The sequence below is a fragment of the Astyanax mexicanus genome, chromosome 11 (assembly GCF_023375975.1).
Source record: "Astyanax mexicanus isolate ESR-SI-001 chromosome 11, AstMex3_surface, whole genome shotgun sequence".
Classification (NCBI taxonomy): domain Eukaryota; kingdom Metazoa; phylum Chordata; class Actinopteri; order Characiformes; family Acestrorhamphidae; genus Astyanax; species Astyanax mexicanus.
This window is the reverse complement of record NC_064418.1, coordinates 16,662,250-16,689,927: the sequence shown is the minus strand read 5'-3', so window position 1 is coordinate 16,689,927 and position 27,678 is coordinate 16,662,250. Positions and strand designations below refer to the sequence as shown.

General features: G+C 38.0%; 1 protein-coding gene across 1 annotated transcript in view; it reads right to left on the bottom strand.

The window, feature by feature from the left end:
- cntnap5a (contactin associated protein family member 5a) overlaps positions 1-24,595 on the bottom strand; it is a 246,642-nt gene extending 222,047 nt beyond the window's left edge. Inside the window, exon 1 of the mRNA XM_022679490.2 lies at positions 24,120-24,595. Coding sequence (XP_022535211.2) covers positions 24,120-24,201 — 82 coding nt within the window. The 5' untranslated portion in view covers positions 24,202-24,595. The remainder of the gene's footprint in view (positions 1-24,119) is intronic.
- Positions 24,596-27,678: the final 3,083 nt, after the last annotated feature.

Below are 27,678 nucleotides of genomic sequence, written 5' to 3'. Positions count from 1 at the left end.
TATCCACAAATTTTAAAAACATGGAACAGTGCTGAACCTGTCTGGGAGTGGCCAGCCGACCAAAATTACTCCAAGAGCACAGCAATGACACATCCAAGAAGTCACAAAAAACCTCACAACAACATACAATCAGCGTTCTTGACATCACATGAAAGATACTGGTCAAAAATGACCTGCATGGTAGAGTGCCAAGATGAAAACCACTGCTGTTTAAAAAAAATTCTGTTCTGTTCAGGAGTCAGTGACTGAAGAAACCAGTGTACAGGCTGATTCAGATAACGACCAAATCAATAAGTATCAACATCCCACTGACCAGTGCCTGGACCATCACACTACAAGATGATTGGGCTGATTGGATTACATTTTTTGCCTACAATCATGGAAAGAGTGTCTATCCAGGCTGGTCTTAAACGATTATGTTCTGAGGTTATTCTGTGTTGATGAGTGTAATAATCCTATCTCTGTCCCTCTGATCTGCTCACAGTCCAGCTGTGTAGAACACAGATTCTCTTATGTGAAACTCATCACTGACATGATGCAGATCTGAACTAGGGCTGTACAACACACAGAACTTTAATAGTTTTGATGAGAAAGATATAGAAAAAACTGTGTTTTGGATATATACTTACACACTGTTCCTATGTGTTTTTAAAATAAATTTTCAGGGATGTTGTTTGGGGCTGATATATTGAGATATTCATGGTTTTAACTGCAATGTTCAGAGCGCCACCTGGTGTCCTCAAGAAGCCATTGTTGGACATTAATATACAGCTGGCAGTAGTGAGGAGAGTTCTCAGACAGTCTGCAGTGTGTGGAACTATTTCACGCGTGAGACCGCCTCATCACCGACCACGTCTGTCAAACAGAGCGAGCCCTACCAGGCGACCGTCGCTGTCCAGGGTGCTGAACGCTCGTTCAGGTTCAGCACCAGTGTTCTGGAAAGCCACCAAGATCACATCCAAGACCACCATTTGACCAACAGCTGTGTTTTGTTTACTTCTTATTGTTTTCCTTTCTCCCTTCTCTCTCTCTCTGTCGCTCTCTGCAGCTTATTGACCCATGAGCCGAAGCCACGCCAGAACACCTAAGAAGCTCCCAAGCCTCTACTATAGCCTGAGCTACCAGACTACAGAATCTGGCCCTTTGCCTCCTCTCTCTCTCTATCTCCCTCTCTCTCTCTATTTTCTTTTGTGGTTGGTGGCTGCTTTTGTCCACTCTCCTTTTTTTCTAGGAAACTTTAGTTCTTTTTTTAGTTCATCTCTACTATTTAGCTAAATTTCCCTCCTAACTCTAGCCAGGAGACAAGCTATTTGCTTGCTTTTTAAAAAGTTATTTATTTAACTTATTTTTAATTTTCCCTTTTCCCAACTCAGTTTAAATAATGCTCTATTTTCCCTGATTTACTCCAGCCTGTGGCTTTCTTCCTTGGTTTACTTTTTTATGTCAAATTAAAAACCCCTTTAGCGGGTTACTGCTTCACTACTCCATGTGGTGGCGCTAATCAAATTAATAGACCTGTAAACCTGTGGGGAAGAATTTGACACCAATAAATTCGTAAATCCTGGTATTTGATTATTTAGCAGTATTTTATCCTCTTTAGTAACACAGATGCCCTGAAATATCGTAGAGAATTGTCTATAGTGATATCATCATTATCGTGGGCAACATATCATGATATCTTATAATCAGATGCCCTGTGATTCGCACCGATACAGGAAGGACTGTCACGATAAGATTTTTTTGTGTCACCAGAAATTATTATTGTAGCATAACAAAGCAATTATACCCTTTTACAGACAAAAAACTTTTTAAATTTATACATAGTTTGGGAAATATATACTTTTTTCTTCTACAGAAGGAAACCCTAGAATTTTTCTGTGCTCCACTGAAGTTTTCTTTGCATCAGTGGCTTGTTATAGCCTGCTATTCTAAAAAAGCAAACATACAGCCCTGTAATGAGTCTCATATTCCGGCAAACACGCACTCTAGTAAGTAATTTATCAACTAAGAAACTGAACTACTTACTCTTCCTGTGGCTGCTTATAGGTGTAATGGGAATTCAACTGAGAATTACAGGGCCTCTAAAGGCCACATTTGTCAAATTGATCCCTTTAGCCCTGCAACAACACCTTAGTCCTTACATACAGTGCTTGCGAACGCGGGGGGCCATCCCTCGCTTTCTTTAAGGGAACTGATCCGTAACTTAAAGCGCATCTCCGATAATTAATTTCCAAATGAGAGCAACTCGTCCGGCACAGACGTGATTAATGCTAGGCCACACAAATTGCTAAGCCAAGACTGAACAGAGCTGGCTGGTTCATTATGGAGTCGCAAGATAATTTTCTAGAATCCATCATCAAAACCTATCTGATGAAAACACAGCAGTAATGAGAGGCCACAAATTTGATGTGTCAAGACCCTGGCCGGTCCCTCGCCTCAACTTCTCTCAAATTGGAATGCGACCGCCTCCAAAGTCCATTACAGGCAAAGAAAAGGCAAACTTAGAAGGTTATTACTTGGTCTGCAAAGCCATTCTCAAAGAGATATTGCTGGTCATTTCCTGTATCTTTGATAACGATAAAAGTATAGACCACTTCCTAAAAACCCACAGCCACATTTAGTGGTAGAGGTGTAGAATATATATATATATATATATATATATATATATATATATATATATATATATATATATATATATATATATATATATATATATTCTACACCTCTACTACTAACAAAAAGCTTCTTACTTGATGAAATGGCATAGTGTGCCTTTAACTGGTATTTCTCCATTGTAAATGTGGCTGTGGGTTTTTAGGAAGTGGTCTATACTTTTATCGTATGTATATATAGAGCCCCCCAAAACATAATATTACACATTATAGCAAGTCACTTTGTATATATTCTCTTAAAGAAATTAAATACCCTAGCTTGAAAGAGGATTTCTTTTTTTCTAACCAATAACAGTTTGGACAACAGAGGAACTCCTGCTCTTCCTTTCCTGGGGCGGTCCAAATGAGGGCCAGTTTCACCATAATGTTTTTGATGGTTTTCGCGACTGCACTCTTGGTGAGGATACTTTCAAAGTTCTTGACATTTTTTGGATTTACCAACCTTCATTTCTTAAACTATTTTTTTTCCTTTATTTTATTGAGTAGTTCTTGCCATAATATGGATTAGAACATTACTCAAATATTACTCAAATATACTCATTTTCTTTGAGCTAAACTGCTGATAAGGTATAAAAACACAACTGATGCTCTCAAACACATCAAGAAGAGAAGAAAATTCAAGTAATAACTCTTAATAATAATAATGCCAAGAAAAACTCCAAGATGTGCAAAGCTGTCATCTAAGCAAAAGGTGCTAAACGAATTTAAAATATAAAACATATTCTGGTTTGTTTAACGCTTTTTTGTTTACTAAATAATACCATGTTTTACTTCATAGTTCTTCATAATCTACAATGCAGAAAAATAAATAAAACACTGAATTTAAGATGTGTCCAAACTTTTGACTGGTACTATATATATTTATATATATGTATATATTTATTCTAGTGTAGTTTGTATCGAAATGCCATTTTATGTTTCCTAATGAAGACCTGCTGCAACACATTGCAATTTATTATTTTGTAAATGCAAATTGATTGTACAGTGTAAAGTCCCTTCTCTCTAACAATGATTTTTTCAATCAAATTTTAATAGTACATACACACAGATTCTATGTATATGATAGTGTATTTTGTACTATGGCAAGTTTCCTAAAATTGAAATTGAAAACTGTAATACACTGTCTTGCTTATGGAATTGGACCACAATACCCCAGGAATATATTGAATATTTGGCTAAAAATGTTGAAAAAATATTAGTGGCACTTTTTTGTTTAAGAAACAAAATGAGATCCCTATAGCCACAGGATAATAAGAAGACTTACACAGTGCAGAACTTATACAGTGACTTCAGCCTGTCATCAACTCAACAAGTAATCCAGCTCAGAAAAACAGCATCTTCCTCCAGTATAGCTAAGGCTGCTGTGTCTGTTAGCATCACATTTCTAACCCACCTCTTATGGGTTTAAACAATCATGGCTAATCCTCTACAGCCCAGCGGAGGTGCTGATACACAGGCCTAAGATTGCAAAAATTAGTTTTGTTGCTGTGAAGTCCTGGCCTGTAAGTAGTACTACACTCAAATCACATGCAGTAGTGTCCTCAAATAACTCATTTCATGTCCCTTAGGTCAGGCATTAAATTCTGGACCAGCACTCACGGAACAGGAGGTCAGCAGGTACCTCTGGCTTTAAAAGAATCCCGTGTACTATTAAAGACGTCTGAATGAGAAACAGTTTTTCTTCTCTTCCTGCATTCAGAACGACAGCAGAAAGTAGAACTGCTGCAAGACGTCTGGCACACAAAGGAGAGCAGAACAGCGTTCAGCATTCGACAGCAAGGAGCGTTTAAAGAAAAAAAGCCTAGAAGAGAGGATACAGTATGTGAGCTTTTACTCATTTTAGTGTCAGTAATTCTCAAAGGATATTACTTTCAGAGAAGAATTCAGCCCTGAGTTTCAGTCTGCATTAGGGCTTAAAGCAGAGCAAAAACAAAAGAATCTGCATCAAGTACTGTGCGTCTCTGCATCTATCACATAAAGCTGGGCAATTCAGTGACAATTAACTGAAACCCAGATACAGGTCCAATTAGGGGTGGGTGATATGGCCGTAAAATAATATCACAATATGTTATGGTATTTTCACGATAATTATATGATTGGTGATATGACAAAACATTGAATTAAAAAAAAAAATATTTAAAGAATACACTACTGTAACAAAATGGGTGGGTGATATGGCACATCAAATCAAAACAATAGGGCTATGAAAATCGCTGGCAAGATGACGACACAAGCAACCAAAGAAACGCATAAATAAAGTATTTTCCATGTTAAAAAATATGATAACAACTATATTGCCACATTTTAATGTGTAGTTTAAATGTTTTTCAAAAAATTTCTGCTCAACAACCATGAGATCGCAAATATTAGTCTCAGTAACTCAAAAACAAGCTTACACTCAAAAACAAGGGTTAAAGGGTACAAAAGAGGGGTTGAGCCATAGAACTGAATAAATCTTGCTCATATTGACCAATCTGCATTACATTTACATGAAACAATCCATATGTGATTAAAAATTCAGAACGACAATAGGAGGATGATAAAATATGTAGAGATTTTTTTCTCTGTCAGCTTAATAAGGTGAACAGCTGTGCCTAAGAGTTAGGTTGTATTCACATTGTAGTGTTTCTATGGTCCATTTTCCGCCTCTGTTTGGTTTGGTTTCACACATGCATAAAAAACGCATCTAAACGCACCAAAATATGCACCAATAAACTACGCAAGCACTGTCTCTTCTGATTGGTCAGAGCTGTCTGGCACAGGAGCAAGGAAGTAAATATAACGAAAAGATTATGTGTTTCAGTGGGTATATATATATGCAGTATGAAGCTGCTTTAACACTGATTGCTAAAACGCTGAGCTTTCAAACACAGTGTTTTCAATGAGACATGCAGCGCAGATGTATACAAAGTAAACTGAGTTGCACAACTGCGTGCAGTGATCGCAGCACAGACAGAGTGTGTAACAGCATAAAACACAGACAGTGTTTGTTCATACGTGTGGTAATTAGCAATATCTGGCTTATATATCAAATTAGAATGTGTCATATCAGCAGTTTAGCTCAAATAAAAGGAATATTTTTAATAGCTGGGTCAGCTCGAGACCGCATCACGTTCTCACAATGTTTTGATCCGCACCTGAGTGCTAATATTGTTTTCTCACTGGTCAATCGAACCACACTAAGGGTACAAATGAAATAAAGTCTGTTTTAACCGGACCAAATAATATTGGTTTGAAAACACCCTTAATCACTTGACCTCTTAATGTGTTTGAGAGCATCAGTTGTGAAGTGTTTTGAAGAGGTGGCGTTTGTATACTGTGAATAGCACTAGTTGAATAATTTTCTAATCTATATTATGGCAAGAACTACTCAACTAAATCAATAAAATAAATACTTTAAAAAAATGAAGGTCAGTCATTCTAAAAAATATCAAGGACTTTAAAAGTATCCTCAAGTGCAGTTGAAAAGACCATTAAAAATGTTATGATGAAACTGGCTCTCATCAAGACCGCGAAGTTTACAGCCCTAACAGCAACCCAGATAAGTGACAATTTGGTTTGTTAAACACTTGATTTACTACATGATTCCTTATGTGTTCCTTCTGTATTATATATACAATGCAGGGAAAATATATATTTATACCTAATAAATATATAAATGTTGCCTGGTATTGGTCTGTTTAAACTCTGATTTTCAAAAGATTTGGTTTGGTATGATCTGAATCCAACAACTGTAGGATTTGGGTTGGTATTATCTGATTATATAACGTCAGAACCTCTTTTAGTGATAGATTATAGTTGTTAAAAGGTTATAAGGAGCAGATGAACAAGTGCCATGCAGGCCTCTGAGGAAAGCTTATTCCTGATCAGTCTACTGACAGTCAACATCTGTGCCAGCTGTACTACACACCACGTGATCGGCCGGACTGACCTTCCAACGGACTGCGTGCTCACATTGATTTATCCAGTAACACAGGCAAGAATTGATTTTATAGCAACCATATTATAGAGAAAATATATATATTTTTTTACAATAATAACTTAAATAGCTCATGAAGCTGCAGGGAACATGTCCATGACAATTTTTTTAATCAATACTTAATTCATAAAAAATCTGATATTGTGTGTAAAGCAAATGGGGAGTACTGTAAGGATCAATTGTTTTCATCATCATATAAAATTATTTTTATATAATTTAAATAAAAAATATATGGAAATTCTCATTACCGTTATGTGTCCGTATCTCTTCTTTCTAATTTTAAGTTAAACCATATAAAAATTATTAAGCATATAAAATAAATAAAATAGGGTAAAGTCATTTAAAATATCTATATTTATACATAATATAAATATTTTTTGTGTTGAACAAAAAAATGTACTTGATTTTAAACAAAATAACTGTGTCCGAACAAATTTTTTCTCATTACCATTTCATGATTTCACCCCCTATAAAAATTACACTGTGCCTTCAATTTGATCAGCTATCCCATGATGCATCACTTCAGAGACAAGCTTAAAAATGGAGATAAGGTCAGTTGGTCACTCTTCTCTCCCTTCGAGAAATCTGTGTTAATATTGCTAAAACTGTCCTCAGTTACACTGTCTATTATCATTACCGTTATGGTTTAATACTCATTACTTTTAAAAATATAAAAATAAATTATTTCATGAATATTATCACAATATAAGGCTTTGACATCTGGCAAAGGTATAGGTTGTTAGCATATTAGCATTTTAAGTTATTTGTGAAATTAGCCAAGAGCATCTCATTACCGTTACTCAATATTCTCATTACCATGCATTGTGAGGGCCATAACTGTAATAAGAACCATTGAGCTGGTAATGAGATTCTTATGTAAGACTGCTAAAAGAGTTGTTTAACAGAGTTTATTTGATCATTTATGGTAATTCATTACATATATATATATATATATATATATATATATATATATATATATATATATATATATATAAAAATGTAATGGTAATGAAACTTAGTTAAGGCAATTGTGTAACAAAACATGGAACCAGAAAAACAAGCAAATTTCAAGAAACTCTAGCCTTGGCTGAGTATATATATATATATATATATATATATATATATATATATATATATATATATATATTTAACAATGTCATTGATGTTTATACTCTGTTGATTAGTCTAATGATTATATTCATTTTTTGAAGACTGACAGAGATTGAACGCAAGAAGGCAGCAGCCAAGGCTAGAGTTTCTTGAAATTTGCTTATTCTTCTGGTTCCATGTTTTGTTACACAATTGCCTTAACTAAGTTTCAATACCGTTACATTTATTCTCATTACCGTTTTATTGTGTTCTCATTACCGTTATGGATCTAAAATGTAATTTTTTTTTAAATGTTTCACATCTTATCATAACTTTTCTTCATTTTACTATAGTATATCCCTCACCTGTTGTCCACATGAGTTTTTGATCAAACATATTCTAAAATCATTTCCATTAATTAAAAAAAAATTAAATATATTTTACAAATGTTGTATCGGTAATGAGAGTTGCTTAACTATAAATAAATAAATAAAAAAGATCAAAGTAATTGTCAAGGACTGTGCTGTTAAGTTGATGGAATATGTTGTGGAAATATGAAATTAATCATCAAAAAATGTTTTGAACCGTTGATCTAGCTTCGTCATTTACTGTAACGGTAATGAGAATTATTCTGGATCATATAAGATTCAAATGATAATAAAATTCTTTTAAAAAAAAATATATGAAAAAATTATCAATATAGTAAAATACACATTCTATTTTAGCTTCTCAACTTGAAAAAATGCTGCAATGAGGTGAAAAACTTTTTTATGTTAATGTGAAGGTCTTCATGAGAATCATCCACATAAAGCACAGTACAGAAAGTAAGCCAGTACGTTCATCACTACTGAGATGAATTTGTATTGACTGTACTGAATAAGAGGGCAGCCAACCAGAACAGGGGTCATTTGCATATTTCATTCTAAAGAGCACTGTAACAGAACCAGGCAGTAATACCCGTTTAAATACCGACTGTATTACTTATAGAACCACACATTTACCATATTTTTCGGACTATAAGGCGCACTTAAAATTCTTTAATTAATTTGCTCAAAAATCAACAGTGCACCCTATAATCCGGTGCGCCTTATATATTAATTCTGGTTGTGCTTACTGACCGAACTGATTTTATGTGGTACATGGCACCACCTATTGAAGACATAGTGCTTCTTCACTATGCCTACAGGATCCAGCAGCTCCCAGTGGTGTAAAATGATATAGCATCCGTACACTGATTAGGTCAGGAAAACATGGCAACACCCTTGTTCACTTCGATGTAGGTATCCTTAGTAGTGTACAACATTAAAATCTAGAAAAAATAGCCGTCACACATTGTTGATTGATTTTCAACATTGTTAACGTTACTAAAATAATGTTTTATGATTACATTTTTTGTGAGAATAAAATGTTCGTCTAAGGCGGGAGCTGGTGTCTTGTGTCAGGGAGGCAACGCAGTGTGAGTTACATCACTACTTGCAAATTATAGTCTAACAAAATGTGAAAATCGGTGTAGAATCGACTTAATTAATACAGAAATAACTTTGGTGTGATTTAATTAAATAAAAAAAGAATTACGTTTTCAACATACAAGTCTCCTTTAAGTTTGGGAGTCTAAACAAATCTCAGCGCTAGTTAATCACAGATGCTAATTAATCTGCTGCTGTTCAAAACCCATCTGCACTGACTGAAATGGAAATCTGACAAAACTGTCTCAATTAGGGATGCACCGTTACCACTGTTTCCCTTCTGTTAACGATGCCAGATTGTCAAGTATCTGCTAATACAGATTTAAACTCTGACTATTAGGGCAGAACAATGTGGCTAAAAATGTCATATTTCATATAATCATATTTCTTCATTTCCGTCAATACGATACAATTCCATAATTGATATGAACAAAGAAAAGCTATAGAAAATACCCACAACAGATGTCCGCACTCAAAAACTTCTGACAAATTAGTTTGACAATTAGTTTAATGTGCCCTTTAATAAACGTCAGTCAGTGACAAAATATGTAGATGATGTAGAGTACCAGTCAAAAGTTTGGACACACATTCTCATCCAATGTTTTTCTTTATTTCTTTATTTAATTTATATTTTTACATTGTAGATTGCTATTCAATACATGAAAACATTTAAGGGACACATGAAATTACACAGTAAACATGTAAACCTCTACAGTTAACCTTCACAATCCCCTGATCTAAACCTGATCAACTGAGGTGGTGATTTGAGGTGATTTGGGAGGAGCTGGAGCTTCATAGTGTGAAGGAAAAGCAGCAGCTATTGTTCAACAGCATTGTATATATATGTGTGTGTATAACTGTACAGCCCTACCTACTATATTTAAAATATACCCCTAGTGTTAATTTATTAAAATTTGCGCGAAACGCATCAAACGCAGACAACGAACAAAGCGAGCTAAACAAAACCATGACGGCACCCTGGCGCACACAAGCGGAGAGTGTCACCACACCGCCACTGTGCTGAAATCGCTCGCTCACTCTGGCAGTCCCACAATCTCTCTGCCCTGAGATGTTCTACTATGCAAGGCATTAACCACACTACACTATTATTACTGTCCCCTCTCAAAAATACAACTACCAGCATTAAAAAAAAAAGATATATATATATATATATATATATATATTCAGTATATATTATTAATTTTTAAGTGACTGACACCACTAATATAAATCTAACAGAATTTTGCTAATCTAATGCTAATATTTCTTTAAAATACTGAACTGCCTTTAGCAATAAGCTTAGAGAAAATATTTGTAATGCTGTTGTTTTTGTTAGTGTTTTCCAACAAGATCCAAATATGGAACCAAACAAATATCTAGGTCGGCTGTTAAACAAATACATTATGTTAGAATAATTATTTGATTACAATTTAGAAAAATGTATTGAAAAATATATCGTTTTGGGTATCAGTGTCGAACTTAACATATTGTAACAGTATTAAACATTTTAAAACATTACCCAGCCCTATGTAACCATACTGCAAAATGTTAACAAGATATAATAAGATATAATTAACTTGAACATTTCAGAAGAGTTATGAAACAATCAAAAACTGTCTGAGTGCTGTAACAAGTGCAAATAGAAGAGGGTAATAATCCCACACTGTGAACATGCTGCTGACTTCAGTTAAGCATCATGTAGTTGTTCACAGGTAGGTTCAGGCATTCAGTGTGGGCATTTTTGGCAGTTTTTCTGTAGCTTTTTTATTTTTATTATATTTATTTTACTGTACTTTTATTTTATCACATCGATATTACATTTACATTTTATTGACTGAAATTAAAGTGGCAGTATTTGTTTCTAAACTATTATTTTGTTTCTAAACTGAATGCAGGGAAATATTGTGTTTAATGGTACCAGTGTGCTGGAACGACCATCTCTGCTAAGCCTAATATATTTATTGTAAAAACTGGGGTGTCAGGTCGCTTTTCGCGGGAGTTCCTCTTTTGGCCACGTCACGCGTCTTTAAATACTTACGTCACATATACAGCCTCTAAAAGAGGATCCGGCACAGTTTTACTGAACATGAGAGGCTGGTGGAGCAATGGAGACTTCAGAAGGGGAATCTCAGAGCTCACTAACTCATTCACTCATAGTAAAAACAAAGTGTGTAGATGAAATAAAATGTCTGACTTTCTGAATTTCTCTCTCTCTCTCTCTCTCTCTCTCTCTCTCTGACTGAACATAACCTGGAATCAGATTCATCCGCTCTGAAAGGAGACCACATTACACCCGCCTAGTTTAAAATGATTCTTCTGCATCCTCAGTGCAATTACCCATTTTCACCAGAGAGAGCCCTAAATACCAAAAACTTGCGAACATCAGCTTTAAGAAATATATATATAAATATATACATTTTGCCCATATTGCCCAACCCTAACTGTGCACAAGACATTATTTACCCATAAGTTAAAACCAGTCCAAAAATGTGTTCCCTGCAGAGAAATGAATCACTATCATTATCCATACACCAGTAAATTAATGGGCTGTGCAAACCAGTTAGAATCATCAAAATATACCTTCACACACAAGACACTGATTCCAGCAGCAGAAGTGATGTTAAAATTAAATACAAAACTCTCAAAACTCATAATGTGACTTCATTTAAATGTATTTGCATATTAAAAAAGCAGAAACAAGTCTGACTGTGCTAAATGGGAACACTCTGTACCCTTTAATCACATCCTGGTCCTGGATATGCTTATAACATTTATTACATTTTATTAAAAATGAGACTGTTTATTTTGAAATTAACATTAACATTAGAGACATTTTGAAACTAACATTTGAAATTTGAATGCAGGAATACCAATACTGTTATTGGGTGGGCCTGCCACAATAAGATTTAATTGTGGACGATAATGTCACGTCTTAGCCCTGTCTCATGTCTCTGTGTGTCTTCCCCACGTGACCTGTGCCTCTCTGTGTCTCCTGTCAGTAGATTTCCACCATGTTTCTCATTTGTAGCTCCGCCCCTTCCCCAGGTGTTTCCAATTCTAGTGTGTTTTATGTTACTATAAATAGCCCTCCTCTGCCACTTTGTCTCTGTCGGTCTTTGCACTTTCCCCTGTTGTTTTGTCTCTCTGTTGTTTCACCGCATTTCATAGCCCAAGTCCTTGCTCTGTGTTTACCTCTGTTTATCTCGTGTATATTTCTGGTTTCCTGTTTATTTCCATTGTTTACTCCTTTGCCCTGCTTAGTTTAGTTCTCCTTGTCTAGTTTAGTTTCTTGTTTAGCTCTATGTTCCCTGTATATAACCTTAGTCATTTGTTTCTCGTTTATTTCTTGTTTTCACCTTTATAGTTTATTTCCTTATTTATTTTCTAGTTTATTTCCCTTATATATATATATATTCCCTGTTTGTTTATTATTATCATCGCTCGTTTGTTATTGGTTATTTGTGTTTCTTTGTTTCATGTTTACTTGTTCCTCGTTTCCTTGTTTCTTTGTTATTTATTTAATAAATTATTTATTTATTTCGCCCTTACCTGCACTTGTGTCCGCTTTCCTCGTCTACCTGCCTGGGTCAGTCCGTGACAGAAAGACCGACCTTCAACATGGACACAGCAGGTTCTGCCTGGACTGGCACCAGGATGGCGATTCGCCGTACTCCAGGCGGGATCCCGGCGCAGGAAACCTCGAGGCCTCATGGACGCCGCAGGCCTCGGGGTAAGCGTTCTAAGGGGTCCCGCCAGCCGGAAAAAGACCCCATTTTCGGGGAGGATTTTCTTGGGGGGGCGATACGGGTTGGCGCGGTGAGCCTCGGTCCTCACCCTGGACTACGCGGAGCCTACGAGGACCAGAGGTGGGTCAAGCGCGACCCATGGGACTTTCTCGGGTGCGCTCCCAGCAGCTCCGAAGAAGAGGAGGAGCTCTACCCCGCACCGGCCCGTGTTCCGTTACCGTTTCCCCCAGGGGCGGTGCTCTACTCGGCTCTCGGCCGCACAGCTCCAGAGACCGTCCCGACTCCCATCCGTTCCCCTGCGGCCAAGGCTCTCTTCTCACCGGCAGTTCCAGTGCTAGCTTCCCCGGTGGCTAAGGCGTTAGCTTCCCCAGCGCCTCCAAAGCTAGCTCCTCCCGCGGCCAAGACACTGTCCTCTCCACCGGCAAAGGCGCACTCTGTGACTTCCGCGGCGGCTGTGAAACCGCGCTCCGTGACTATCGCGGTGGCAGCCGAACCGCGCTCCGAGATTTCCGCGGTAGCAGCTGAACCGCGCTACAGGACCTCCCACCTGGCGAGCCAGCCGCGACTAGAGACTCTCCCCGCGCTTGACTCTGCCGGAGAGAGTATTAATCCAGTCCGGGTTTTTGCGGCAACCGCAGCTTTGAGCCTCACAGCTGCAGCGCCAGCACCTCAGGCTGAGAAGCTGGCTTTCATGGCGGCTGCAGAGCTGGATTCCGCCGCTGCAATCCAGCCTCTCTCCGGGACTATCTCCGCGGCCGCTCAGCCGCGCTCTGGGACTCTCCACGCTGGACTTTATCGGCGGCCCCGCGCTTTCCGTGCTTGACTCTACCAGCGAGGCTGCAGATCCAGTCCGGGGTTTTGTTTCACCCGCGGCTTCAGGCCTCACAGCAGCAGCACTGGATCACTACGCGCCCAGCTCCGAAAATCTCTCGGCTGCTGAGCCACGCCCCCGGACTCCTGCCGTGTCTGCAGAAGCTGCTCCAGCCTCCGTGTCTGCAGAAGCTGCTCAAGCCTCCGTGTCTGCAGAAGCTGCACAAGCCTCCGTGTCTGCAGAAGCTGCACAAGCCTCCGTGTCTGCAGAAGCTGCTCAAGGCTCCGTGTCTGCAGAAGCTGCTCAAGCCTCCGTGTCTGCAGAAGCTGCTCAAGCCTCCGTGTCTGCAGAAGCTGCTCAAGCCTCCGTGTCTGCTGAAGCTGCTCCAGCCTCCGTGTCTGCTCCAGCTGTTCAAGCCTCTGTGTCTGCTCCAGCTGTTCAAGCCTCCGCGTCTGCTCCAGCTGTTCAAGCCTCCGTGTCTGCTCCAGCTGTTCAAGCCTCCGTGTCTGCTCCAGCTGTTCAAGCCTCCGTGTCAGCTCCCGCTGCCAGAGTCGCCGCGCCACCAGCACCAGCTCCCGCTGCCAGGGTCGCCACGCCGCCAGCACCAGCTCCCGCTGCCAGAGTCGCCGCGCCGCCAGCACCAGCTCCCGCTGCCAGAGTCGCCGCGCCGTCAGGACAAGCTCCCACTGCACGAGTCGCCACCCCACCGGTTTCTGCTCCCAGGACAGTGTTTGGCTCCGGGTCCCACATACCCAGGCAGGCACAGAGGTCCCCGGACTTTGTCCCCAGTACTGTGCCCAGGCTGGCTCCTTGGACTTCCCCTCAGACATTTGCCAGTCCTGGGCACCCTCCCGTGTTTCTGGTCCCTGTGTCTCTCCCCGTTTTGGTCCCTGTCTCTGTCCCTGTACCTGTGTCTGTCTCTGTTCCCGTCCCAGTTACAGAGTTAGTTTCTGTCCCTGTTAATGTCCTCGTCCCTGTTCCCATGTCTAGTCCCGTCCAGTCTCCGTCTCCTGTCCAGTTCTCCGTCCAGTCTCCGTCTCCTGTCCAGTTCTCCGTCCAGTCTCCGTCTCCTGTCCAGTTCCCCGTCCAGTCTCCGTCCACCGTCCAGTTCCCTGTCCAGCCTCCGTCCCCTGTTCTGTTTCCAAGCCCTTTCCAGTCTGCGTCCTTGTCTAATGTCCAGTCTCAGTCTCTGTCTCCTGTTCAGTCTCCGTCTCCTGTTCAGTTTCCAAGCCCGGTCCGGTCTCCCATCCAGTCTCTGTCCTCTGTCCTGTCTCCGTTTCAGTCCCCAGTCTCGACTCCTGTTTTCCCCGGCCCCTCCCTGCCGCCAGCCCCCGGGGTTCGTTTTTACGCGCCTCGGGAGCTGCGCGTTTAGGGGGAGGCTTCTGTCACGTCTTAGCCCTGTCTCATGTCTCTGTGTGTCTTCCCCACGTGACCTGTGCCTCTCTGTGTCTCCTGTCAGTAGATTTCCACCATGTGTTTCTCATTTGTAGCTCCGCCCCTTCCCCAGGTGTTTCCAATTCTAGTGTGTTTTATGTTACTATAAATAGCCCTCCTCTGCCACTTTGTCTCTGTCGGTCTTTGCACTTTCCCCTGTTGTTTTGTCTCTCTGTTGTTTCACCGCGTTTCATAGCCCAAGTCCTTGCTCTGTTTTTACCTCTGTTTATCTCGTGTATATTTCTGGTTTCCTGTTTATTTCCATTGTTTACTCCTTTGCCCTGCTTAGTTTAGTTCTCCTTGTCTAGTTTAGTTTCTTGTTTAGCTCTATGTTCCCTGTATATAACCTTAGTCATTTGTTTCTCGTTTATTTCTTGTTTTCACGTTTATAGTTTATTTCCTTATTTATTTTCTAGTTTATTTCCCTTATATATATATATATTCCCTGTTTGTTTATTATTATCATCGCTCGTTTGTTATTGGTTATTTGTGTTTCTTTGTTTCATGTTTACTTGTTCCTCGTTTCCTTGTTTCTTTGTTATTTATTTAATAAATTATTTATTTATTTCGCCCTTACCTGCACTTGTGTCCGCTTTCCTCGTCTACCTGCCTGGGTCACTCCGTGACAGATAAATTGATAAATTGTGATAAACTACATTATTGTCATATTAGGATAATAGATTAGAATGAAAAGGCAATAATACCCTTTTAATGACAATATATTTTCTAAATAATCATAGTTTGTGAAATGTATACTTTTTTTTCACCTATCGAAGTCCACACTGTGAGTATGGAGTATCCATTACTGGATAAAAAAACTGTTTATATGTTAACAAACATACAAATAAACACAATAAACAATATCACAATCATCAAATATTATTGAGGTTACATATATTTACTGTACGATAATTCAATAATGTAATTATAATGACAGGTATGGGTATACCATGCCCTAACCAACAGATAACTCTAGTTTCCGGCAACTTCATCGGTCAGTAAGTCTGAATTATATACATTGAGTCTCATCCATCCATCCAGTCATCTATCTCTTATCCACAGCACGGAATATGACGTGATGTGGAGAATAATAGAAAGAGAGAGAGAGAATGAGAGAGAGAGAGAGAGAGAGAGAGAGAGAGAGAGGGCAACAAGGCGTTGTCAATACCCAGCAGCTCAGCAAACCATCCATACCATGAAAAAAATCATAATAAACACTAATCTCTATTTTTTATCGAAAAATGTAATAGTTTCTTAAAATTACACTCAATTTTTTAAATATATTTAAGATTATAAAATATATATATCTTAAAAGTAACTGTTGCATTGCACTACTTTACACTATCAACATTATTACATAGTGCTCCTGATTGCTTGATTCTAATGAGGAATCGGCAGTATCAGCCAATACAAAAATACTCAAAAAATGGTACAGTGTTGTGAAAAATGTTCCGATACAGATTTAGTTTTGTCATACTTTCCCATTATCAAACAGACTTTAATATTGGACAAAATTAATAATAATAGTAAATGTAAAAATCATTTTTTTAATTACAATTTCATTTATTAAGGGAAAAAAACTGGCTCTATATTTTACTGTAATAAATTAAATCATCATTTTAAAACTTTTTTATTTACTCAGGTTGTCTTAATCTGTTATTAAACTGTGTTTGTTAATCTGAGAAATGCAAGTATGAGGCAAATACTGTTCCCAGCACTGTATCTTTGCATCATAGATTAATTATTTACTCCACAGTGGAGTTTCACTCAAAGTAACTGCATCATGTAGCTGCTGTCAGCTAGATGTAAAAGGGAATAAAAAATTCAATATAAAAAAAAAACTAATAAACCATATTAATCTGATTAAACAGTGCATTCATCTGGTACGAGACCTTCATCTATACACTAGACTTAAAACTATGTATGTTTAAGATGTTCTATATTTAAAATATATGAGTTTGTGTGGAAATTTATTTTATTATTTACAAATGAAACATCAGATAGTCTGTAAAGATTCTGGTGCTTGTATTTTTATTTTCCTACATTTCTGCTTTAATACATCCCCAGTTTCTTACACCACTCTCTCAACTGTGCAAGAGCCTAATTATACACACCATTATTAAAGAGTGATGACTGATTTTGTCATCTTAAGGCTGCAAGAATTATTTATTTGGCTTAATGGCATCATCAAATTTTAAAGATTCATTTAAAGTAACAGTCATCGTGAATGTTTAAGTCTTGTTTTAAATGTTTATGAAATTTAGACAAGCCTATAAAGAACATTTTAAATTTTTGAAAGATTTATACAGACATTTAATTAAAATGAGCCAAAAGGGATCACACTTAGCATAAATGGAGCAGCAATTGTATTGTAAAATATGTTTTGTGACTATTTAAATATACCACTTTGCAACATAAATAATCTAAAGTACACTTTAATTTGTAAATTCCCATTCTGATCTTAATTATTTCAGTAGATCTTGTTCTGCTTGTTTTAAGAATGAAATTTTTCTCTATCAGCCCTATCCAGAAACTTACTATTCAGACTTTAAAGGGGACATATTGTGCAAAACTCCATTTTAGCATGCTTTTGTATTTTCACTTTAATCTTGACTGTTGTTGTCAGAAAATATATGCTTCTATGAGCCGTTTGGCTTCTCCCTTATGGTGATGTCACAATTAGGAAACCTGAAAAGAACCACTCAGTGACCACCTGTCAATCTCCACCAGAGCCCCACCCACTAAACTGATTGAATATCCACCATTTTGCCATTTTTGGTTGAGAACCATTGCGTGGCCAGCAACAGCTCATTTGCATAAAAGTGTCAGAGCCTCTAAATGGCTCATTCTAAAAGGGAGTGAAACTGGTAAGAAAAGAGCTGGTGAGATCTCTTTATGTGAGAATGAATTTGTACAAAGAACTTAATGAACATGTTTTGTGGTATAGCCCATAGACCTATTCTAACTTGTGTGTAAAGAGGTCCAATATATCCCCTTTAAAACACTAATTTCTTGTGTTTGTAGAAACATCTAAAATGATTTGGGTCTAGGTTTTTAGACACTTTTTTAAATGGTCACCAGCACATTTTAACATTTTTTTTAGTGTGATCATAATGGACTCTATTTCCCCACAATGCATTGCAAAACAGAAAGAAGGAAGCTACTCACGTCTGGAATAACATTAGAAAAAAGTGTTGGATAACAACGCAAGCATGTCTGCAGCAAAGCTTGCAGTGATATTTTGTGTTCTAACCTGCCAAACATGCACAATTAATATTAGCCATGGATAGAAGGCATGGATAATACACTATTTTTGAAAAAAAAAAAAAAAAAACACACAATTTTAAGAAATGTTACTTAGCTTAATAAGTACATGCTACTTAGCTTACTAAGCATGTTTAACCTACATAACTGCCAAGGACTGCCTATTATTTGTACCATGTCTTGCATCACAAATCATACAGGCAACAACTTTGTTTCAGATGAAACCCTTGAAATTAGATTTATTTAAAGAGCCAACAACAATACCAAACCATTTAAATCTATCATCAGAGCCAATAACATGCAAGAGTAATTTAGTACAGAGTTCAGTGCAACTATATTTACTAGACATAACTAGGCATGTCACGATAACTACTTTATTGTTTAATCGTAAAATATATTTACACAACCTCAATAATTTTACTTATAGAAGAAAGTCTATAAATAAAACTGAGCTGGTATGTAAACCATAAAACTCTGTTTTTGTTTTATTTAATTTTATTCATATTAATATTTACATAATAGACTTATTGTGCACTATACAGATTTGTACACAGTAATTATTTTCCATTTTGGACATTCATGTAAAAGTGTTCTTTTTTACTATGAAAAATAGTAAAAAAAGAGCACTTTTACATGAATGTCCCAAATGTTTTTTTCTTTTTCTTTAAAACGACATAGTTGTATTATTATGTGTTAAATTATCTTATCAGGGGCATAAAATGGTCTTAAAATAGCAATAATATTGTTTATTGCAATTACTTCTGGGACAATGTATGCTCCACACAAAAATAGGCCTAGGCCTAGAATCTGTGGCAGTAAAGCACCATTAGTTTATTGCCTATTAGCTGTGCCATGTCTCATCTCACCAATCATACTAGTGACAGTTTTAGCATTGTTTCAGACAAATAACATTTCGTTAAATCAATCCGTTCATTCTGAAGCCCCACACATCATCAATCATCACAGGGAATGTCTGTTTTACAGTCTGACACTATCTGTTCTCCTCCTTTCTTTTCCTTCAAGGTTATCACTGAATACTTTCCATCCAGTTTTCCGTCCAAGAAGAAATAAGAATTTCTCAAGAGGTCTGGCAGCCATTGACTGAGGCTCCACTTCTCCAGTACCAGCTACATCTACATCAACACAGTTCCTCAGGTCCTAACCGTGACCTTCAGATGGGCCTCCAAATGGCCTCGAATCAAAGCGGGAAAAGGCCACTCCTATCAACTGCAACCTTAGAATGTCATAAGCTTCACCGTGCAATCTGGTTTCCATACTGAACGTCCCCCGCTGCTCTTTGCCCACGGCAAGCTTCCGATTCGCCGCTCTCCCACTCAGCGGGAGAACTGCCTTTAAAAAGCCCCCTATGTTTGACCTTATAACATTGAAATGAACGACTCTATCACACTAATGCTCTGGTCAAAAGTCTGCCACCCCCCGCTGAGAGACGAGTTGTATTTAGAATGTAAAATTAACTGGGGCTCTGCTGAAGCAGCGCTGTGACACGCAATCAAACCTGGGACTCGGGAAAGGGGATGAATATGTATGCTCTCCGCTCAATAGCGTAGGTTCACTCCAAGCTATGCACTGACTGTGTTCCCAATCAATGCGAAGATGACCTAAACTTGGCAGGAGATTCACTTGAGACTTGCAGTGACTAGTGCTCACAGATACTTTGCTTGTAAACACGGAGCGCAACCCAAGAACCAAGGCCTTTTGTCCACAGTCGTGGGCCAATAAAAAAAACAGGCCGTCCAAGGGCAAGGACACGGCAGTCATACTTATTGAACTTGCCTACTGGCAATGTCATTTAGACAGATTCTTCCGAGAGCCGCACTTCTCAATACGGGTCCAGAAGGCATGAAATTGTGAGAACCAGCGACATACTCAGCATTCTGATTTGGCAGGCTTTATTTTCAGCTGTCTGAGCGTAATTATGAACTGTTAGTATTCAGGTCTGCATGCTTTTTGAGTACTCTACTGAGATTACCCTGAAAAGACCTACCATGTTCTGCATCTCTGATTAGACTTTTATGTTTAAAAAAAGTAGGAGATGTGCAAGATATGGAAAATTATGCAAAATTCATTCACATTTGTATGTACTTTCTACAGTTTGCTGATAATACACTATTCATGTTAAGGTCAGACAAGCTCAGACCTATTAAAAATATGAGTTTCATTCTAAAATCATCAGGTACAACCTTTCCACTCACAACAATTTGATAAATGGCTGCGATACAAACACACAATTTTACTCTAATAACACCAAAACCAATCATCTACTACCAAAATCTGTTCTGCATGTGAAATGGACTCCTAACACCCTATTATTATACTGAAAAAGCACAAAATGGCTTTTAACGGGTTTCACAGCTAAGCCTTTTATTTATTTTAATTGCTTCTTTAAATGACTCTGTTCTGAGATCTGCAGGGGAAATGGATTCTAAGGTGGCATTAACAAACAACCATAATGTGCAGATACCAGGCTAGTTCTAATTAATTTCAGAAGGATTAATGGATCCCCAACTGAAATGCATGCTAAAACTGCTTAGAAGTGAAGAAATGCCCCAGATCTTTAAATGCTGAAACTCAAGCTGTGGTGCTGATCACATTATTATTGGCAGGAGAACATATTAGTCCCATGTCTATACGGTGTCTATACACACTGCAATAATTACTAACTAAGAAACAGTATTTAGGCTTAACTGGAAAACCTTTTTTTAGCAATGTAATGCACAGACATGTACTCAACGTCCTGTCACAGGATGCATATGTACATTTAGTATAAGAATAAGAAAAGAAATAGAAACAGAAACAATCCCAAAAGTTAGTTTTTTACTTTATAAGCTTATTATTTTTCTGCCTTTTCTTCTATCTCAAAACACAAAATGCCAAAACCCACTTTCGCTGTTTGTCCTGGACAGACAGAAGCCGGGCTTTGATCTCATGTCATGTTGGGACCCTGCGCCATCCCAGAGGTCAAAATAAGAGGGATGTAGTTGTTTTCACAGGGACACCGGATCTGAAAGGACACCCCCTCGTTATCCCTCTCAGAGATGTTTGGATGGTTTCCTCAGAGAGACACTGGTGGCCATTATCTTTGTCACCTGACACAGATGACACGGACATGATGGATCCCTGGCTTTATTCTGGTGTCTCTGTGGTAAATCTGAGACCATCCATTTGCTTGTCCTCTAAGAGGAGATAGCCATTTCATCTGATACCGTCGGCTGGGGATGCGGGACGTACTTAGTAAGCATGCACGGCTCATGAATGATTGAGGAGGTTTTTACCATTTCTGTTTTGTTGTATTTTGGGGCAGAAAGCTGCGCTTCGCAAATTTGATGCTTCCTCAAATATTTGATGTAATCCATCCTTGATATAATATGATATGATATGCTATGCTATGTTGCTCCAGGATGTCCCAGGCCTGATTATAAACATTGCATCTGTATTCTGCAATGTTGGATTGCTTCATTTTTCACGGTGGAACACTTCAAGTACTCTTCAAGCACTTTGTTTTTGTTTTTTTTTGCGTTTGATTTAGCACTTCATTTCTTTTTCGCTCATCCATATGCAGGCTTCCGAGAAAGGTGCTCTGTGGATGCAGGAATAATCATCTTGCGGTACTTCGCAGACATACACTGCTCATCATTATTAGTTATTAGCCTCTTCAGATACTGCCTGCCTGCCTGTTTGTTTGAGAGAGTGGCTTAGGCTTGCCTGTACAATGTTCTCTCAATGAGCACCACATCTGATTTGAGTGTGAACCCACATTGTCCTCTCACAGTTTCCCATCACCGTACCAGAGGGATCCATTTAGAATCAGGATGCTGTGGAGAGCAATGAAAGGAGAAAATCACCCCTCTAATGTATGACGGGATGAAAATAAGGCCATGGAAATGAACTTGGCACGTCGCCTGATATTGTGATGGATGCTGAGAGAAACACTCTGGCTGGCTCTCCAGGAGTTCGCCATCCTGCAAACAGCAAATACACACACTGCAGCCAGCAGTTCGTCCCACGGGATGACGGCTTACGGCTAATGAGTGAATTATTATTTCGGTGTGTTGGGGATTTCAGTGCCCACAACAGAGAAGGCTATTCTTCTCTACTTTGCTATAATCCTCCTATACCGTAACTTTCAATTTTGGGGTGTTTTTTTTTTGTCCTCCAACGAAGAGACTATGTGGAGAACATCATGATGTTAGTTTTCTTTTTAAATTTCCACAGCTCTAGAACAAGACAGATTGATAGATTCCTTTAAAATACTTTTGCACAGAAATTAAATACTTTGCATGAAATTAAGTAGCAATCCCAATGGTGCTCACATATAACATACATTAATAAAAATAAAATTGAAGGAATAAAAAAATGTTAGAGTGTAAAATAATATAATATAGAACAAAGAATATCAAATATGTATAGCAACTGGTTGAAATATATATATAGGTATAAACCTATGATATTTCTTTGAGAATTGAGAAATTTTTAACTCTGTCATCATATTAGGTAAAATGTACATATACATATAATACAACATATACACAAAACCACGCATTTACACTAGAGGGGGTCTCTCACACATTCACAATCTCCTACCACTGAACAGTTTCCAGATAACACAAGAAACACTGGAAACACGGGAAACGCTTCGGCTCGGTTTCTCACAGCTGTGTGACAAACTACTATAGGTAGCTAACATTTACTTTTTAAAGCAGTAAACACTGTAAACTGTAGCCTTGTCATAAAATTTAACAATAAATAAGTTAGTTTAGCCTAATTTATTGTTTGTTTTACAAACACTCTTTTTATCTGTTTACCTTTTTAAACGTTCACCCTATAAATATCCCTTAAACCCAAAAAACAGCTGTTTTTTCATCTAATAAACGTGAATAAAATAGACTAATCTGTAATACACACCAGCAAGTTAGCCAGCCTTAATTATCTGACAGCTAAATTAGCCTATGTTAAATCAACATTCACTTTATTATGCATCTCTAATGCATTAAAACAACGTTGATCTCCGACGTCAGAATTGATTTATTTGTGCACATCCATACGCTGATTTACGCTGATTCAGTGTTCATTCAACGTTATAGTTCTATAGATATGTAGGCTATTGTTTGTACTAAAGTTTACTCACATTCATTATGTAGCTAGCTTTATCTTGTTTGTGTTCCCACTGTACAAAGGGGATATTTAAGTAATAATGATAATAATAATAATAATAATAATAATAATAATAATAATAATAATAATAATAGGAATAATCTAAATATTAACATAATAATAATAATGGGTATTATTACTGTTATTAATAAGGAGCAGTGAAAATTCCGAGCTCCAACCATTGAAAAAAATATTTTAAATAAACGTTGATTCAATGTCGGACTTAACATTGAATGGTACTTATGATAGAATATTTAATAATGGTTGTTTAATGGCTGTTTTTTTTTATTCCATCACAACCTTAAAAGATGTAACCCAACCAAAAAAAAAACAGCGTTTATTCAATGTTTGCTCTCAGGTTAGGCAGCGTTCATGAGCCGAGCGGGCAGGTTGGCCGTTAACGGTCAGAGCGTAAAGAGGTAAAGATTTGAATTAAAAAATTTCAAAATTCAAAAGTAAACGGTTTCCAACCGTCGCTCTACTTACAGTGAGCAGCCGCGGCGGCTGAGCCGAGCACGGCCAGCAGAGTCAGGCTGGCGGCGCAGGACCAAGACTTTGGCAACTCCATGGTGTCTCGGTGAGGCGGCGAGGCGGTAAGAGCTTCCGAGGGCGGCAATTATATCCTAAAGTCTGTGCTGGAGAAAATACGCGTATTTCCGAGCGCGTGCGGCTCCCGACAGCTCCTCTCGTGCTCCTCTACCACCGGCGAGGCGTCAAGGGGGCAGAATGCTCACCGAGCGGGAAAAAGAGGCTCTTAAAGACACCCACTGCTCCCACAGCGCCGCCGCCGCCGCCGTCATCAGCATCTCTCTCTCTCTCTCTCTCTCTCTCTCTCTCTCTCTCTCTCTCCCTATCTCTCTCTCTCTCTTACTCACTCGCTCTATCTTTCTCTCTTATCCACTCGCTCTCTCTCCTCCCTATCTGTCTAGTCGCCCCTCTCTCTCTCTCTCTCTCTCTGTGTCAGCATCAGCACCTCTCTCTCTCCCCATTCACAGGAGCGCGAGTCGCGCTCACACCGTTGCCTCTCATTCCAAACCGAATTTAACTAAATTCTAACTAAACTAACTAAACTCTAAAAAACACACACAATAATTCAAACAGTAATAATTCATCCTACACTAAGACTGATTCACTTATAAATAATAATGAATAAGATGAATAAAATGTATTACTAAAATTCAAGTTGATTGTAGTGTAACTGAGCATTCATTCTGAACCCTGTGTTAGTAGGTATTAGTTGGGTGTCCATAGTTAATGTTTAAATGATGTCTTTGTGTGGAACATTTAAAAAGACATCCACAGAGAATCGATAACCAATTGCAAAAACATCCATTCTTTTTAACGTTTGAGACAGGATTTTGGATGTGTTTTTGCTCATGTTGGTCAGCCAGCTGGTTAATTAATGTAACCAGTATGACTAGGTTGGTCAACCATCATAAGACCATGGTGGCATGATCAAGTTGGTCGACCAGCAGAACCAATATGAGTAGTATAACCAAACTGGTCAACCAGCATAATCAACATAACCAAGGTGGTTGATAGGGCTGCAACTTATGATTATTTTCGTAGTCAATTAATCTAATGATTCTTTTTTGATTATTCGATTAGTCAGCAATTTATTTCTGCCATGCCCTTCATCTGTAAAAAAAAGAGGAACAGCTAAACATGGGATTTAAAATACATTTAAATGTCCAGATGTTGTTTAAATGTGGAAAGTACTGATATTTAGTGAGTAAATATATAATCTGTTGTTTTTGGGCACTTTTGGAGACACAGATCAAGTTGAGTATAAACAGTTTGAGTGAGATAATTACCCATCTTGTCTATTATTGCATTTCTGTCCAAAGCACTTTGTTTAATTAAGGTTAGTCGACACTGAAATTTGTAGCCAACAATTTAAATAATCGACATTGTCAATTATATCGACTAATCGTTGCAGTCCTAGTGGTTGAATAGTATAATTAGTGACCAAGATGCATGACTCATAATGAAGGTGGTAAATATCACAACCATCATGGTTCACATGTATGACCACATGATTGACTAGCATGACAAGCATGACCAGGCTGGTCCTCCATCACACTTAAGATTGTTAAACAGTATGATCAAGGTGGTTGACCAGGATTACCAAGCTGGTTGACCAGCACCATTAAGATGATTAAATAATATAATTAGCATGACCAGAGTGGACAAGCTGGTTAACTATTACAACCAAGGTGATTCACCAGTATGACCTAGTTAGTTGACCAGCATGATTGGCGTGACCAAGCTGAATAAACATTTATGCTGTTCTGATCAACCAGCTTAACAAACTAAGTTTTTTTCTTGTCTGGATTACCAGGTTTTCAAACATGTTGACAATTTAGGACCAGCTTATACCCTCTGAAAGAAGCTTGCAGAAATAACAAAGTGTGTCCCATCAATCATCTTCAGATTTTGATAAATTGCTTCTCCTGCACATATCTTTAACTGTACATTTCAGACAGCAGTAGCTCTAATGAAGCCTGAACTCTACCATTTCTCTTTGCTGAGTAGTTGAGCCAGCTTTAAAGCAACAGAAAACGTTCCTATTTTTTTAACAAAGTAAACTTCTTATTTCACAGTTAATGTATTGCACTTTTACATATTTTTAGTGATACCTTATAAAAAAAACTGTCAGTTCTTGCAATTTTAAGGTTGTTATTTCAGAGTAAAACAACAACGGCAAGAAAGCAATTTCTATCTTGGTCTAAGATTGCAGACTTGTGAAATTTTCCAGCACGATTTATGTGGTAGAAAGTCCAGGCACTAAAGCAGCAAAGTAACCCCACACCATCAAACTACCACCACCATGTTTCACAGCTGGTATAATGATATTGTGGAATACTGTGCTAGTTGTACAAGATGGATCACTGAGTACTAGACTGTTCCACTTTCGCTTCATCAGTTCTCAAACAAATCATGTCAGAACTGTATTCTGTTGTCTTTGTCTTGCATTGTATAATATGATATATAAATATTTTTTACATAGTACAGTAGCTTTAATAGCAATGATGTGATCTGTGCAAAAATGATCCATGATTTTGCACTTACATGTGCAACTCATTGATTTTCTGCTGTCTCAACAGATTCTTTTAGGATTTAACTTCCTTATTTCAGCGACTGTGTATACGTTCAGTTGGTCGAGGAAATGACCTGTGCTCCCCACTGACATAGTGAAAGACATGTCGGACATTTGTGGTGGGACATAGCAATTATCAATTATGTAGAATCGAAAAGCCATTAATCATATAGCATTCGCTTTCACTTCATCTGAAAGAGAAATCAATTCTTCAACCAGTTCCCAGTATTGAATGAACACCTACAGTGCTCATTTATGTGCAGCTGGACACAAATGAACACTGTACAAGTCAATAATTCAGCATGGGGGATTTGGCTGTTGTATTTTTGTTTACTGCTGCAAAGACCGGCTTTGTAGAAAATTACAAAAAATGATTGGCTGGCTGAGAACACCACAGATCTACAGTATCTTTTCCAGAATTATATACACACATAGACAAAATTGTTGGTACCCCCTCGGTTAATGAAAGAAAAACCCACAATATTCACCCATAAAACACAGAAATAACTTGCATCTGACAATAATAATAATAATAACAATAATAATAATAATAATAATAATAATAATAATAATAATAATAATAAATAAATATTTTATGGCAATGAACAAATGAAAAATCTGACATTGACTTTGAACCGTGATTCAACAGAATTATTATATATATATAATTAGAGGCCTGGACAAAAACGATGGCACCCCTGAAAATAATGTAATCAAAGGGACATGTTAAGTCCAGGTGTGTCCACTAATTATCATCACAGGTGTCTGCAATCTTGTAATCAGTCAGTGGGTCTATATATAGGGCTACAGGTAGTCACTGTGCTGTTTGATGGCATGGTTTGTACCACACTCAACAAGGACCAGAGGAAGCGAAGGAAAGATTTGTCTCAGGAGATTAGTTAGACAATCATAGACAAGTATGTTAAAATTAAAGGTTAATGCAGG